Here is a 14966-nt window from a genome sequence, read left to right on the forward strand (position 1 = left end):
TATTTTCTGTGAATGCCATGCTGCTTTTGCACAGTGGGACAATAATCCTACAGCTACTGGGATTCAGAATGCCTCTAGCCTCCTGACAAAGATGATGGATGACACCAGCAATAATGGCAGTTCCATCCATATGAAATGTGAAGCAATATCTGAATCAAGTAAGTTTAAACGTTTCAGTTATGATAGTTATGATATTCCATTGCTTTAACCTGTCCAACCTGTTTGCAACTTTAACTAAATGCTTGATGTTTTCTTTGTTTTGAAGCTCTGAGAAACTCCCAGTTTGATTCACAAATTGATGGATCTGTGGATCATGAATTTGATTTTTACAAGGTACATTTACATGTAATATTTATTTTCCCAATGATCTTGTAGTCTAGCACTATGAATCCTATTTCCAGAAAAGTTAACAGGTTTTGTGAAATGCAATGAAAACAATAATTGGTGAATCAAAATTCAACTCTGATATTATACTCACTTTTTCATCTCTCTAGTGTATACACATAACAGATTTAGTTTGGAGATATTCTTGTTTTGCATTGTGTTTCTGCACTTGCATTTGTTTCCTGAGCTTGCAATTGTTTTTTTAACTTAATTGAAAAATTAATGTTGTGTTTTTTATGTTAATGATGAAACATCCAGAGTGTTGTCAGATATGAGAAGTTTCCACCGATATAGGCAAATTAGTTTTTTTTTTTTGAGAGACAGATACTGCCTTCAAGATGTCTTTTCCTAGGAAGTCCTTTCTTATTTTAGCAAGACAGTACCAGACCTCATTTTGTACATTCTACAACAAAATGGCTTCATAGGCACATAATAAATGTGATCTAAATAAAAGATATAAATAAATAGATCTGTCTTCTATGGTGCATCATGAAGAGGTAGATCAATCAACTGTAACCACAAACTGTCGAGTAGTTGAAGTCTTCCATGAAGTACAAATGGACAAAAATTCCATATACCAAAACGTTAACAATTAGTATCCTCAGTTCCCATATGATTAAACGTTGTAAATACACAATGTTCTAACTTTTCTGGAAATAGTGTTTGTACAAATGTAAAAGTTAAGTACACCAAAAACAAATGTTTGAAATTATGTAACTTGTATCACAAGCATTTAAAACTAAATGTATTTTGGTGCTATTTCTGCATAAATTGAAGAAAACTAGTCTTAGATTTCAAGATAACTTGGCCCTTGATGAGCTGTTATCTGGTTAAAAATGCGTGGTGTAAAATATCACTGTACAGAAACATTTAAGTACAAACTGTCTTTTACACAACAAAGTACAAAACAAAGTTATAGATTAACGCAAGTCCTTCTTTCTTGCTGTTGTTAAACTATACAACCAAAACTGCTTCCATTAGACCACATACACACTATGCATTTATGGAATAAAGGTTTTTTTCTATCACATTATACCAGCATGCAAAACATTTTCATGTGAAATCTAGATGTATATATTGTTCAGAGATTTTGATTTTTTATTTTTTTAGCTAGAAGGTTTATACAATTAATACTGTTACTGCTTTCTACAGTTGAGCACCTATTTCTATGCTGCTGTAACACTGTAAATGTTCCCACTGTGGGACAATTTAAGAATGATCTTATATTGTTTCATCTTTTTTTGTTATTTTGTGTTTAGACACTTGAAGATGGAAGCCTAAGAGTGAATGAACTCTTAAGTCACTTTGGTATAAACTCTGTAATACACAAGTCAAGACCCAGTGCTCTCCCTGACAATGTAAGCTATTCATAGATTTCTACCATATATGTTTTTGTTTGTGGGTTGTTGTTTATATTTTTAAGATTGTGACTTACCAGAATTTTACTCTGCTTCAGTTTAAAGTTGCCCAAACACACAAACTGGAGGACTTGCTAAGGGAAAGATACATATACCGTCCTAAGCAGAAAGTCTATGAAGTGGACTGCCAAAAGCTCACGGAGATAGCAGATGGGTATGCAATTGTGTTGCTGATAATTGAGATGTGGTCTAATATTGTTTGTTTTTGTAAATCACACACAAGTGCTACCACTTCAGTGGCAGTGACTTAATATTGTACTGTCTTTCTCTTTCTAAAGACTGTTGCTTTCTACACACTATCAAGTATATTATATTATATTATATTTGGTATGTAATTGTTTGAATCAGACCGCTGAAGTCCACTTGCAGGTTATAAAACAGAGGCTTCCAAGCAAAAGAAAAGGAGGTATCTGGTGGTAGTGAGAGGGCTAAGGGAAAGCAGGTTGATATGGAAAAATGAATAAGGAAAGTATCAAAAAATAAAATGACCAGGTGTAACAGATGAAAGAGAGGGCATTAAGATGTTGCAGGAAGATGTCAAAAGCAAGTTGGTATTGAGAGCAATACCAGAGGAGAGCAGAGGTTATGTGAATAAACAGGAAAAAAGAACATTACCTGTACATATTCCAAGGCTGTTTCTACCTGCAGTTTATATTAAAACTTAATTATTTATCACTTGTTTGACCAGAGGAGGATGGGATCCCCCCTTGTGGGTCTTGGTTCCTTCCAAGGTTTCTTCCCTTAGCTTTGAGGTTTTTCTTTGCCACTATTGTCTTTGGCTTGCTCACCTGGGGTTATAAATTTAAATTTAGTTTACTTAAATATTTGTTTTTATTTGATTTCTCTAAAGTGCTTTGTGACACCATCAGGTTGTAAAAAGCACCATACAAATAAATTTGACTTGACGTGACTCCTGGGCTCTCCCTACATTTGCAGAACGTCATTTATTTTTACAGCACTGTTTTGAAATCAAAGGAGGTCTGGCCATAATGCGATTGTTAAGTTGACAGTTCTGCAACTAATTTTCCTCACTGATTCTCCGTGTTTTACGATTGGTCTGCCGGTTCATTAATGGTTATAATCTCTTCTATATACATGTAAATTATGGCTGTGCCATATCGTATTGTCTGACTTGTTTATGTAATTACGTCTTGCAGTTACTTATAATATGGCATACGTTTTTTTATGTGAGTCATTTAGGCACAGTTAAGTACAATGGAAAGTGGCTTTCAGGTGGAGGAATTTGCTCCAGATCAAGGGAGTATCTTCAATAGTGTGGAGGTGGTTTGATTATAAAATATCAGATGTACAATAAACCTTGGTTATTATGTAAGAAATGAACGAAGCCTATAACAACAAAAGGAAAAGAAACAACAAATCTGCTTCATCATATCAAGCAGAAGCACCTGGTTGAGGACGAGGAAAATAAAAAATACCGTTAGAATAATTCAACAGCCAATGAGCTCTAACCCAAGCAAATAAACTACACAGAATCAGCATAGCAACTATTCTGTGTTTGTTTTATTTACTGTAAAGCTTTAAGGTTACTTTCTGTATAATTGTTTACGTTTGCTTATGTACACTAAATTTTCTGCATCTTGTGTTATTTTCTTTATATATATATATATATATATATATACACACACAAAATCAGAATCTTGTTAAGTTACTGTTGTTTACAAAATAAGCAAGCTATTACTATTTTATTTTTTTCGAATGGGGAAATGTTCATTACTAAATGCTATACCTAACAAGTAAGTGTTCAGCCTTAAGAATGAGACTGTGTCTGGTCTGAATCCTGGATGATTATTATACACTTAGGGTGCTATTTATAAAATAAAATAAAAAAAAGCTCTACCACCCACTGAAGTCTTTTGAAAATGGATGTGATGGTTTGTAATAGGGGGAAAAAAATCTTGCAAGTATTTAGGGGCAGTACCATGAAGGGCTTTGTATGTTAACAAAAGAACTTTATAATCAATACCAAATTTATTTGGAAGCCAGTGCAAAACTGATAGAACTGGGCTATTATGATCAAATCTTCAGACTGCAGCATTCGGAACTAGCTGAAGTTTACTTTACTTTAGTTTTTGCTGGAACATTCTGACAATACCGCATTACAATAATCTAACCTGGAAGTAATAAAAGCATGCATTAAATTTTCTGCATCATGAAGGGATAAGGTATTACCTAATTTAGCAATATTTTTAAGATGAATAAAAGCTGTCCTAGTAATGTTTCCTATGCGTTCGTCAAATGACAGATCTTGATTGATTATGTTGCTAAGATTTTTGCTGCTGACTCAAGTACCACAGAAAAAACTGCTGTATTTAACCTTAAGTCTGACCATTTATTTCTTGCAGCTTTTGGACCCAGGAGTAGAATCTCTGTTTTGTCAGAGTTCAGAGGAAGGAATTTATTTGAGACCCTGTGTTTTACATATTTTAAACAGTTATTCGATCATTCAGATAGATACTTTTACCTGTTTGAATTGCACACATTCGTTTGCTGTTTTGGATTTAATTTTTGTTTCTTTTTTTTAGATTTAAAACACAAATGGCAGAGCAGTATAAACTGCTCAGGGATGTCAACGGAACTCTTCTGCAAGACATGTGTGCCTTTTCAAATGTTCAGGTAAAATGTACTAACTATTTAAAATCTCTTGTGATTGGTCCTGTGCCTTCCAGGGCTGTTGAAGGCTTTGGTAATAGTGCAGTGTTGTGGGTTTATTTGTTTGCCACAGTTGCAGCAATTTGGGACCAAGTTGAAAGAACAAAGGGCATTCTTCAGAAAGAGAAGCAAAGCTCTTTCTCATGAAATGAAGAAAGTGTTATACTCTGAACTCTTAAAAACAGCACAGGTAAGACATTTACTCTCATTTTAGGATTAATTTCCCAGAGGTGTAGGAAATGTTTGTTAAGCTTTTTGTTCTTCTTCTTTTATTTATTTATTTTTTTTCTTCTTTGGTCTCTGGATTCTGTTTTATCCAATATCTTTTATCAAACTCATATCAATGTCATATGGACAAGAAACTTGGTTAACAGGAATTACCCCCCCCCCCCCCCAAATCTCAGACACTCAGATTCAGCCCGACTGACCTGATGAATCTGTAGTAAAATTCAAGGATTGTATTTCCTACCCCGTATGACATAGAGAAAAAATTATTTTTCCCTTGATTCCTTGGGTCAAACCCAACAAGGGAAAAAAAACTCAGGAACCCATAAGTTCTGCTCACATAGCTCTTGAACTATTTTCCATACTATGCAAAAATCACTCACTTATTTGTGCACAAGCTACTCCTACCCAGTATGGACATGTTATCAACAGGATCCTAAGAACTTCAAATTTAATAATATTCAAAAAACAAAATTCAGTGTGTGATGCCCAGGCAGCCCCCACTAATGGATGGAGCTTGTGTCGTTGTGTTGTCCAACTATCATCAAATATGAATTTGGAATCATTGTTGATGAAACTTGTCAATGAATCCAATTGGCAGCAACTGTATACAGTCCTTTCAGCTGTCACTCCACAAATTTAGCAGATTTGAGACCAAACTTGGTAGGTCCATTACCCTGAATATACATGTTCTACAATTGGACAACGTGTGGTGTAGGTTTTATGTGGATCATAGCAGCATCTAGGTATGCAATTGCACCAAAATGTAATAATCTCTTCTGATTATTATCCCATAAGGAATAACTACACAACATTATTTTAAATTTGTGGAAAACTGTGTTTTTGTGATTTTTGGAATACTGGGTGCACCACTATTCACCATTGTCCAGCAGTACGTGAAACCCTCACAGCAATGAAAGTCCAAAATTGTATTATTGCTTATTACAGTTCTAAGGCTTCTGCTGATACCCCATATGTCCATACTGGGTAAAAATTCCAGGACATATCCACTTCCTCTTTTGCTATATTTTTCAAGCCAATCAAATGCCTCCTGTTACATCCTGTTTTGAAATATACACTAGTATCCATATTTCAGAATAAAAATAATATTTATCTCAGCAACAAATTTACAATCGATAATAGGTCACTAGGCTCTGTAAAATATATATAGAGAGCAGTAAAAAATATGGAAGAATATACCAACAACCACAATAACACCCACAGCATCCCGCTCACCTGCCCGAACCTCCACGTACCTAAAATACAGCTCAGCCACTCCATCTGTACAGTGTATTTCCCCACTTTGTATGTGCTTTCCTTATTCTTATCTTTCCTTATTTCCTTATCTTGACCGCCAAGTTTGTGTACTTCACCTGTTTTTTTTTTTTTCGAATGCTTCATCTACTGCATCCTTGCACTGCACTTGGCCATTCACATCCCTTAGATCTAATGTGCTCCTAGCTACTTGCACTGCCACTCCCTTATAGCTTTGTTCATAACCCTTTGCATCCTCTCTACTTCTGTGATCGGAGCATCATGTACTGTCAACGGCCATCTTATACAAGGCAGTAAGTAAGTCAGACTGCAGAGACCATAATTCCAACTTCCCTAACAACTCCAGTCATTGCAATTAATAACCACCAATTCACAGTCCGCTTTGTATCATTTAGCGCTGCAATATACCATCTACCTAAGCACTTTACTGGTCTCCCCAGTACCGAATGAATAATTTCTCCTTTGTTAAATTTTTTTCTTTAACAATCGACAAACGTATAGACTTGCTCAGTTTAACTTTCAGCCTAAGTAAGACGAAAGTATGGTCCACAAATATAGCTGCCTTTGTTTGTAAAGTGCATCACCCCACTAACAAAGTGAAAGTAAACTGCTCATTTTCGCCAAACTACACTGGACTCCTGCTTTTATCTATGGCACTGGTTGTCAGTGAATTTATTCATGCTCAGATTCAGTTTTATTTTTGGCCGCACCACAATTCCTAGATAAAAGTTTTGTAACTGTTGTTTTTATTCTCATGTCCGCAACGTCAATCTTTTTGACAGCACCCGTGATATTGCGAGAAAACACCCTGGTTGAGAAAGGCTGGTCAAAGGAAAGGTCCCAAACTGTATTGGGCAAATAATGTGTTAGGAAAATTCATAACAGTTGTTTTTGTGTTTGCATCTTTTATAGAATTGTGCAACGTAATGAGTTTAGTCTGTCCTGTGTCAGTCTTTCCTGTCAGATGTAAATTTGTAATTGAATAAATACTCCCAGTATTGCCTGACTAATATCTGGGTCTACCAAAATAATATGTTGAAATTACTTAACTTACTGAACTGTCCCTAATTATCTGCATTTTTAGGAGTCGAAACAAAACTTGGTGACGAAAATCATGGAGACAGATGAGATGTTGAAAGATCTAGATGGATGTGTATATGGCTTGGAATGTGGTATGGAATTTTTTAATTACTAATAATTATTTCTCTTCATGTGGAAGGCAGTGGGTAAATTTCAGCTTGGACTAGAAAACCAATACTGCATTATTCTTCAGGCCCTTTTCACACAGAGTTAGATTTTTTTCCCCCACAAAAATAGCACATGTCAAGTTTTGAAAAGGAACACGTAAAAATATATATATATATATATATATATATATATATATATATATATATATATATATATATCTCCAAAACTGATGGACTGTGACGATATACCAAGTTTTCCATTAGAGCCTGTACTATTTTCTGCGTTGGATGAATGCTTTAAAGTCAAGCTGACCAATTAGTTTCATAGTCAAGCATCACGCTGACTATAAATATTTGAAGGTTAAAAAATTATAATCCTTTTTAATAAGAAGATGCAATATGCAGAAGTAGAGCCTCAAACTCTACCAATGAATAGTGGTAAATTCATCATCACTGTTGACTGAGGAGTGTGGAGACAAAAAAAAAGTCTGACTTTGTTTTAAAATTATGAAGTAAATGGACGTAATTTCTGTCCAAAAAAATCTGTGTGAATAGGCCTTTATAGGCCTAAACGTTATTCATAGAAATTTGTAATTTTCTGTGGTCAAAAAAGTCTCTGACATAAGTGTTTATATATGTGCATGTTGTTCATTGATTTAATATGTTCCAATTATTGTTGTAGATTCCATAATTTAGAAAAATAATTGTTTGCTTGAAATTTTTATATTATTTAGTAGATAATTGGTGAGGAGCACAAGAATGAACTAATGTATGTTTTTTTTTTTTTTCAAAAGAACTGGCAGAAATGAATAGTATACACTTAGGAGATTCCCTTGTTGGAAACGAGCCTGCTTTGAAAATGAAGCAACAAGATCTTGATGATCTTAATTCAAAACTTGCTGAGACTGAAAAGTATGTATTAAGAATTGTTACTTTCATATATTAATTCATCAATGGGTTTTTTTTATGCAAATTCACTGTACAATTCATGAAAAAAGCATAATGTTTGGGATATCACCACTGCTTTCTTCGAGACTTGTGTAAAATTATAATGATATCTTATTTGGCAGGCACATTTGTGAACTTGAACATCAGAGATTGGCTTTGGTGGACACAATGGAGAAAATAAAAGTTGAAGCCAGTAAAATTAATAGTCATATCACAACTCTGAACAGGTATTCTATTTATTTATTTTATTTATACATCTAACACGAAAAAAAAAGCCCTTCAGAAAAATAACAAAAATAATAAGACAGATTGTCATGGCAGTGAGAGTGAGGTTAAGTGACTGGTCCTGGGCTAAGACAGTCCAGGCATAAGGCAGGTAGAGGATTAGCTACAGTAGGTGGTTAAAAAAATACAGCAGCTTGTCGCTGGGGCTGTACCCCGTGAAGGCACAGTGCCGCATATTGGAGCGCAATTCCTTTCCTGTATGTGTTATGTAATGGTTATGGTATTTTTTGGTACCCAAGGGCCTAAAATGTACAATTAAACTATGGTAAAATAGTATACTCTTTCTAAAAGCTACAAACATGAGCTTTTAAAGTTACTACAAAATGACATTTACATTTATGCTTTTGGCAGACGCTTTTATCCAAAGCGACTTACAAAAGAGGATCTAACATTCGAACTACAGCACAAATTATACAAAATACCTTACATTAAGTGCAATATGCCAGGAAGTAATAAGTGCATTAAAGAAAGACATTCAGTGCAAAAGATACTCTCGGAAGAGCTGGGTTTTCAATGATTTCTTGAATGCAGAGACGGTTTCTGTTGCTCTGATAGTGCTTGGAAGCTCATTCCACCAGCGTGGTACCAGAGATGAGAATAGCCTCAACTGACCTGTACGGGGGGTTCGTCGTGTTAGTAGGCGCTCCTTTGAGGAACGGACAGGGCGGGCGCTAACGTATGGTTTTAAGAGTCTATTGAGGTAGATGGGAGCAGAACCAGTGAATACTCTGAAGGCCATCATTAGTGATTTGAATTTGATGCAAGCAGCTAAGGGTAGCCAATGCAGCTCAACTAATAAGGGCGTGACATGTGCTCTTTTTGGTTGGTTGAAGACCAGGCAGGCTGCCGCATTCTGGATCATCTGTAGCGGTCTCACAGCACAGGCCGGAAGACCTGTCAGGAGGGGGTTGCAATAGTCTAGACGGGAGATTACTAACGTCTGAACGAGGAGCTGTGTTGTATGTTGAGTTAGGTATGGCCTAATCTTCCTTATGTTGAATAGGGAGAAGCGGCACGATCGAGCTACAGCGGTAACGTGATCTGCGAAGGTCAGCTGGTCATCAACCATGACACCTAGGTTTCTTACAACCTTGGTGGGAGCCACTGATAGGGACCCTAGCTTGATGCTGATGTTGTGGAGAATAGCTTGCTTGGCTGGGAGGACCAGTAGTTCAGTCTCCTGGAGGAAAGGATAAATAGAGCTGTGTGTCATCTGCATAGCAGTGATAGGAGAAGCCGTGCGAATGTATGATTGGGCCTAGAGAGGTAGTGTACAAGGCAAAGAGGAGGGGTCCCAGCACCGAGCCTTGGGGCACACCTGTGGTGAGGTGGTGTCGCGCTGATGTTTGTAATGACAAGCCGTTTTGGACGCAAAGGTGACTGAGGTGTACTAGAAATATTTATAATGTCTTTGTATGATGTTTATTTTACAGTAAACCTACACAAATTAAGCATTAAATAAAGACCATTAAAAAGAGCAATACATAGCCTAACCCTATAAATGTTTTTAAGAAATAATTTTAGTAACACTTCTTATCATTTCAAAATAGGCCATCAACAATGTAGAAAACAATGACTTCAAAACAAAATCGCTAAATGTATTTTCATACATGAGGATGTTTTTTGTTTGTTGTGTGTTAATTAATTTGTTTTTGTTTTTTTCTAGATTGAATGAGTGGCAGTTCTTTGAGAGAGATGAAAGTGGAATAGTTTTTGCCTTTCTTCATAACACTGTACACCTGGAAATTAAATTGAAAAATGCCACTGGTAACTCCTTGTAACCTATATACTCATTCTTGACTAAAAGTAACATTAGAATTAGAGAAACATGCTTTGTGTGTTTTAAATGAATTCTAAACAGTATGGCACAATATTGCAACTTTTTTCTTTTCTCATAGAAAACAAAGGGATTAGTGAAGATATTGAACAGGATGTGGACATTTCATTTAAGTTCCTGCTGAATGGTAAAATAATCTGATGTATCCCTTTAAGTACATTAGAGCAGTTGTCTATAAGAATGTTTAAACTGGATAAAAGTTTCTCCCCCACCTCCACGGTATTGACAATACAGAGGTTAGGGAAGATAAAATGTACTTGATCCTTAAAATACCTAAATAGCTTGGGCAATAGAGAGTATTCTCAATGACGCCATGGAGCAGTTTAGAAAGTATAGCAGTTTTCTATATTCTTTCTATATATGTGTAATGAAATGCCCTTCTTTGATAGATAATCCAAAGAAAAAAATAAATATAATTTAAAAAGAATTTGTCAGTTCTGTTAGTTTAATAATTATTCCATAATTGTATAGGTAACAAGTTTTGCAATGTTAGTTATTGCCCCAAAAACAATGTTGTTCTGATGAAATGTTGTTTTTGCTTTTTTTTTTCCTGACCTGTTTTTTCATAAAATGTTCAGTGCTATATACATATATAGTGTGAAATTATGCTGAAACTATGCAGTAATATGGCTGTAAAATACAAATGAATTTTTTTCTTATTTCATAAATATTGCATCTCACATCGGATAATAACAGTATGGATTATGAGGATAGTGTGTGGTTGGTGGCATTAGCTACTGCCTTCTAAGCAAAAAATAGGGTTGGTTTTGCCCGGATAGTACCATCTACAAAAATCTCTAGCATTTGGCCACAATGCCACATGATGTACAGAACCGGTGTGAAATGCTACACTGATTAAAATGGCAGGGTATTGCACTGATGTCATAAGCTGATAGGAGATGTGATAACTCTACATCATACGACAGTGTATCTCACGATTTAAAGGCCTAACATTTCAGAAGCAAAGTAGAACCGCTACAGCACTAGAATATACAATATAATTTCAGCAGATCTACTGCATTATTTTTCAGTGTATTAAATGTAATTTTATAAATCTTGTTATAGGTAAAATTGCTCTATAATTATTTTGCAGTAACTTTTTAAAAATATATTTTTAAATAAAAATGTATAATTTACATAGATTTTGCCACATTACTCTTATTATCAGTCCATGAAATCCTACCGTATTTCATTTCTCACAGTCTCTATACTTTGCATTTCACTAACATATAAAATTAGGAAGCATCAATAAAATTATTCAAGAGCATATCCTAGTTGTCAGCCATTTGTTCATATGCACAAGAGCTAGCATTCTAAAATGTTATAATGCTCTCCATTTTTAGGTAATCACTCACAACCATATGCAGGCATGATTCATGACTTACTTGCAGAGTACATCCAAGCACAAAAGCAGAAACAGATGCAGAAGTACCCAACATCTCAGCACATACCAGTGGTAACTTTTATCTCTTCATTTGGTATTGTGATATGTTCCACCCCCCCCCTCCCTCAAATATTAGGTAATTAAATATGTTTTTGTGTAACATAAATTGCATTTCACAATTCAAACATTCTCAAGCCCTTCTGTCATTTTACGGTATCTGTTAATATTAAAAATGACAATTGTAGTAAACAAAAAATACCCTACAAATTAAGTAGTTTGAAAATCATAATAGAATTTATTCTTTACTGCTTTCCTTGTGTGTTCAATCAGTGAAAAGCACTGCAAGTGCATGTGCACCGATATGTTCTCTTCTTAGGGATAACATTGTATCGAAAGTTATGTGTGAGCTTTAATTTAGATTATTTCAAAATGCTGATTTCACAGTTAAGGATTGTGAACATAGCATATTCATTTTTAGGGTTTATTTGTTGTTTTTGTTTGTTTGCTTTTAAAAAACAATGACAACTGTCATTTTTAATACTATGCAACACTTTCTGTAAAATGACAAAGAGCAGGAGAATGTTTGATTTACAACTATGTTACACTAAAATGCTTTTTTTTTTACACCTTATGTTGCCTTCATGTACATGGTCTTTGTGGGTTATAAGGTTGTTGTTATCCCTAAATACCCTATTGTGTATTCTAAAATGGTCCATTTCTTGTCTTGTTCAGTTTACTAGTGGTTAGATTAGTTTTTGTCTCAGGATGTAAGCTATTAAATTGTTACCACAACAGGAATTTGTGGTTGTGTCAAATTGAGTAATTACTAACAAAGTGCAACAAATAGTAGCTAGCAGCATCTGAATATTATAAATGAAATGCTTTTGGCTGTTTATGCTATGAAGATCACTTACTCTTTAATCTGGTATTAGTAGTCCCGGTGTTTTTTCACATGAATACAGATCCTAATTCACACACGACAGGTAGGATTTGTTTGCTCTTCATGTCTGAGCTGTCTGAATTAGATTTTAACAAATAAGTCATTCCTGTTCCTTCTATAGCTGGCATGCTGATATTGCTAATTCTGATTGGATTTTTTGATTTACCTGACATGACATAACATTTAGTCCTATCTCACTCTAGAAACTAGAAAGTGGCAAGAAACAAATAATCTAAAACCCTTTCAACACAATCCCCCCCAAATCTCTCTCTCTCACACACACACACACATATATAACAAAATAATAACAGTTTTATTCTAATCTTACATTTCAAACTTGTAGATTAATTAGACCATGACAATGCTCTGCCTCACACTTTTTTCATAAGAATCAGCCTTGCTCCTAAGACAAAAATATGAAAGTGCTTGGCCCTGTTCAAATTAGATATAATACTAAGTAGATTTACATTTACATTTATGCATTTGGCAGACGCTTTTATCCAAAGCGACTTACAAAAGAGGAGCTAACATTCGAACTACAGCACAAATTATGCAAAATACCTTACATTAAGTGCAGTATGCCAGGAAGTAATAAGTGCATTATTAAGAAAGACATTCAGTGCAAAAGATACTCTCGGAAGAGCTGGGTTTTCAATGATTTCTTGAATGCAGAGAGGGTTTCTGTTGCTCTGATAGTGCTTGGAAGCTCGTTCCACCAGCGTGGTACCAGAGATGAGAATAGCCTCAACTGACCTGTACGGAGGGTTGGTCGTGTTAGTAGGCGCTACTTTGAGGAACGGAGAGGGCGGGCGCTAACGTATGGTTTTAAGAGTCTATTGAGGTAGATGGGAGCAGAACCAGTGAATACTCTGAAGGCCATCATTAGTGATTTGAATTTGATGCGAGCAGCTAAGGGTAGCCAATGCAGCTCAACTAATAGGGGCGTGACATGTGCTCTTTTTGGTTGGTTGAAGACCAGGCGTGCTGCCGCATTCTGGATCATCTGTAGCGGTCTCACAGCACAGGTCGGAAGACCTGTCAGGAGGGCGTTGCAATAGTCTAGACGGGAGATTACTAACGTCTGAACGAGGAGCTGTGTTGTATGTTGAGTTAGGTATGGCCTAATCTTCCTTATGTTGAATAGGGAGAAGCGGCACGATCGAGCTACAGCGGTAACATGATCTGCGAAGGTCAGCTGGTCGTCAACCATGACACTTAGGTTTCTTACAACCTTGGTGGGAGCCACTGATAGGGACCCTAGCTTGATGCTGATGTTGTGGAGAATAGCTTGCTTGGCTGGGAGGACCAGTAGTTCAGTTTTGGATAAATTCAATTGGAGGTGATGTTCCTTCATCCATGTAGATATGTCAGAGAGACAGTCAGAGATTCGAGTTGCCACTGAAGTGTCTCCTGGAGGAAAGGATAAATAGAGCTGTGTGTCATCTGCATAGCAGTGATAGGAGAAGCCGTGCGAATGTATGATTGGGCCTAGAGAGGTAGTGTACAAGGCAAAGAGGAGGGGTCCCAGCACCGAGCCTTGGGGCACACCTGTGGTGAGGTGGTGTCGCGCTGATGTTTGTCCAAGCCATGACACACTGAAGGATCGTCCAGTGAGATAAGACTCAAACCAGGAGAGTGCATTGTTCTTGAAGCCCATGTCAGTGAGTTTGTTTAGTAAGATGTGGTGGTTGACCGTATCAAACGCTGCTGATAGGTCGAGCAGAATGAGAACTGAGGATTGACCTGTTGCTTTTGCATCTTTAAGAGCTTCCATTACTGACAGAAGTGCAGTTTCCGTCGAGTGGCCGCTCTTGAAGCCGGACTGGTTCGAGTCAAGAAGGTTATGTTGGGAGAGGAATTTTGTTGCCTGCTTAAAGACAGCTCTTTCAATGATTTTAGACAGGAAGGGGAGGAGAGAGACTGGTCGGTAGTTCTCTACTATAGAAGGAGCAAGAGCAGGTTTTTTGAGTAGAGGTCTTACTTGAGCTTGCTTGAAGGTGTTTGGAAATGTTCCAGAGGTTAGTGAGGAATTGATTACATGAGTGGCTGCGGACACAATGGACGGGGCTATTGTTTGCAGTAGGGTGGTAGGAATGGGATCCAGTGAACAGGATGTGGGACGGCCACCTCTAAGAAGATTTGATACCTCGTCTTCTGTGAGAGGAGTGAAAGAAGGGAAGGAAGCAGTAGGTTTAGGAGGATTCAAAGGGGGAGCCGAAGGCTGTGTAGAGGGGTCAGAAAACCGGCTGCTGATTGCAGCAACTTTGCTGGTGAAGAAGTCAGCAAATGCGTCAGCGGTGAGGTTGGTTGCAGGGGGTGGAGGTGGAGGGTTCAGCAGAGACTTGAAGGTTGAAAACAGCTTCCGGGTGTCAGTAGCATTGTTGATTTTGTCTTGATAGAATTTCTTTTTTGC

At 36.6% G+C, this 14966-nt stretch overlaps 1 protein-coding gene across 3 annotated transcripts in view; it reads left to right on the forward strand.

The window, feature by feature from the left end:
* knl1 (kinetochore scaffold 1) overlaps positions 1-14966 on the forward strand; it is a 30665-nt gene that overhangs the window by 11860 nt on the left and 3839 nt on the right. For all 3 annotated transcript variants that reach the window (XM_066661548.1, XM_066661550.1, XM_066661549.1), the window contains exons 11-22: positions 35-158; positions 266-333; positions 1644-1742; positions 1841-1956; positions 4346-4436; positions 4546-4662; positions 7057-7144; positions 7954-8071; positions 8230-8334; positions 10059-10159; positions 10291-10356; positions 11573-11685. In XM_066661548.1, coding sequence (XP_066517645.1) covers positions 35-158; positions 266-333; positions 1644-1742; positions 1841-1956; positions 4346-4436; positions 4546-4662; positions 7057-7144; positions 7954-8071; positions 8230-8334; positions 10059-10159; positions 10291-10356; positions 11573-11685 — 1206 coding nt within the window. The remainder of the gene's footprint in view (positions 1-34; positions 159-265; positions 334-1643; positions 1743-1840; positions 1957-4345; positions 4437-4545; positions 4663-7056; positions 7145-7953; positions 8072-8229; positions 8335-10058; positions 10160-10290; positions 10357-11572; positions 11686-14966) is intronic.

The sequence above is a fragment of the Hoplias malabaricus genome, chromosome 2, assembly GCF_029633855.1.
Source record: "Hoplias malabaricus isolate fHopMal1 chromosome 2, fHopMal1.hap1, whole genome shotgun sequence".
In the NCBI taxonomy this organism is placed as follows: domain Eukaryota; kingdom Metazoa; phylum Chordata; class Actinopteri; order Characiformes; family Erythrinidae; genus Hoplias; species Hoplias malabaricus.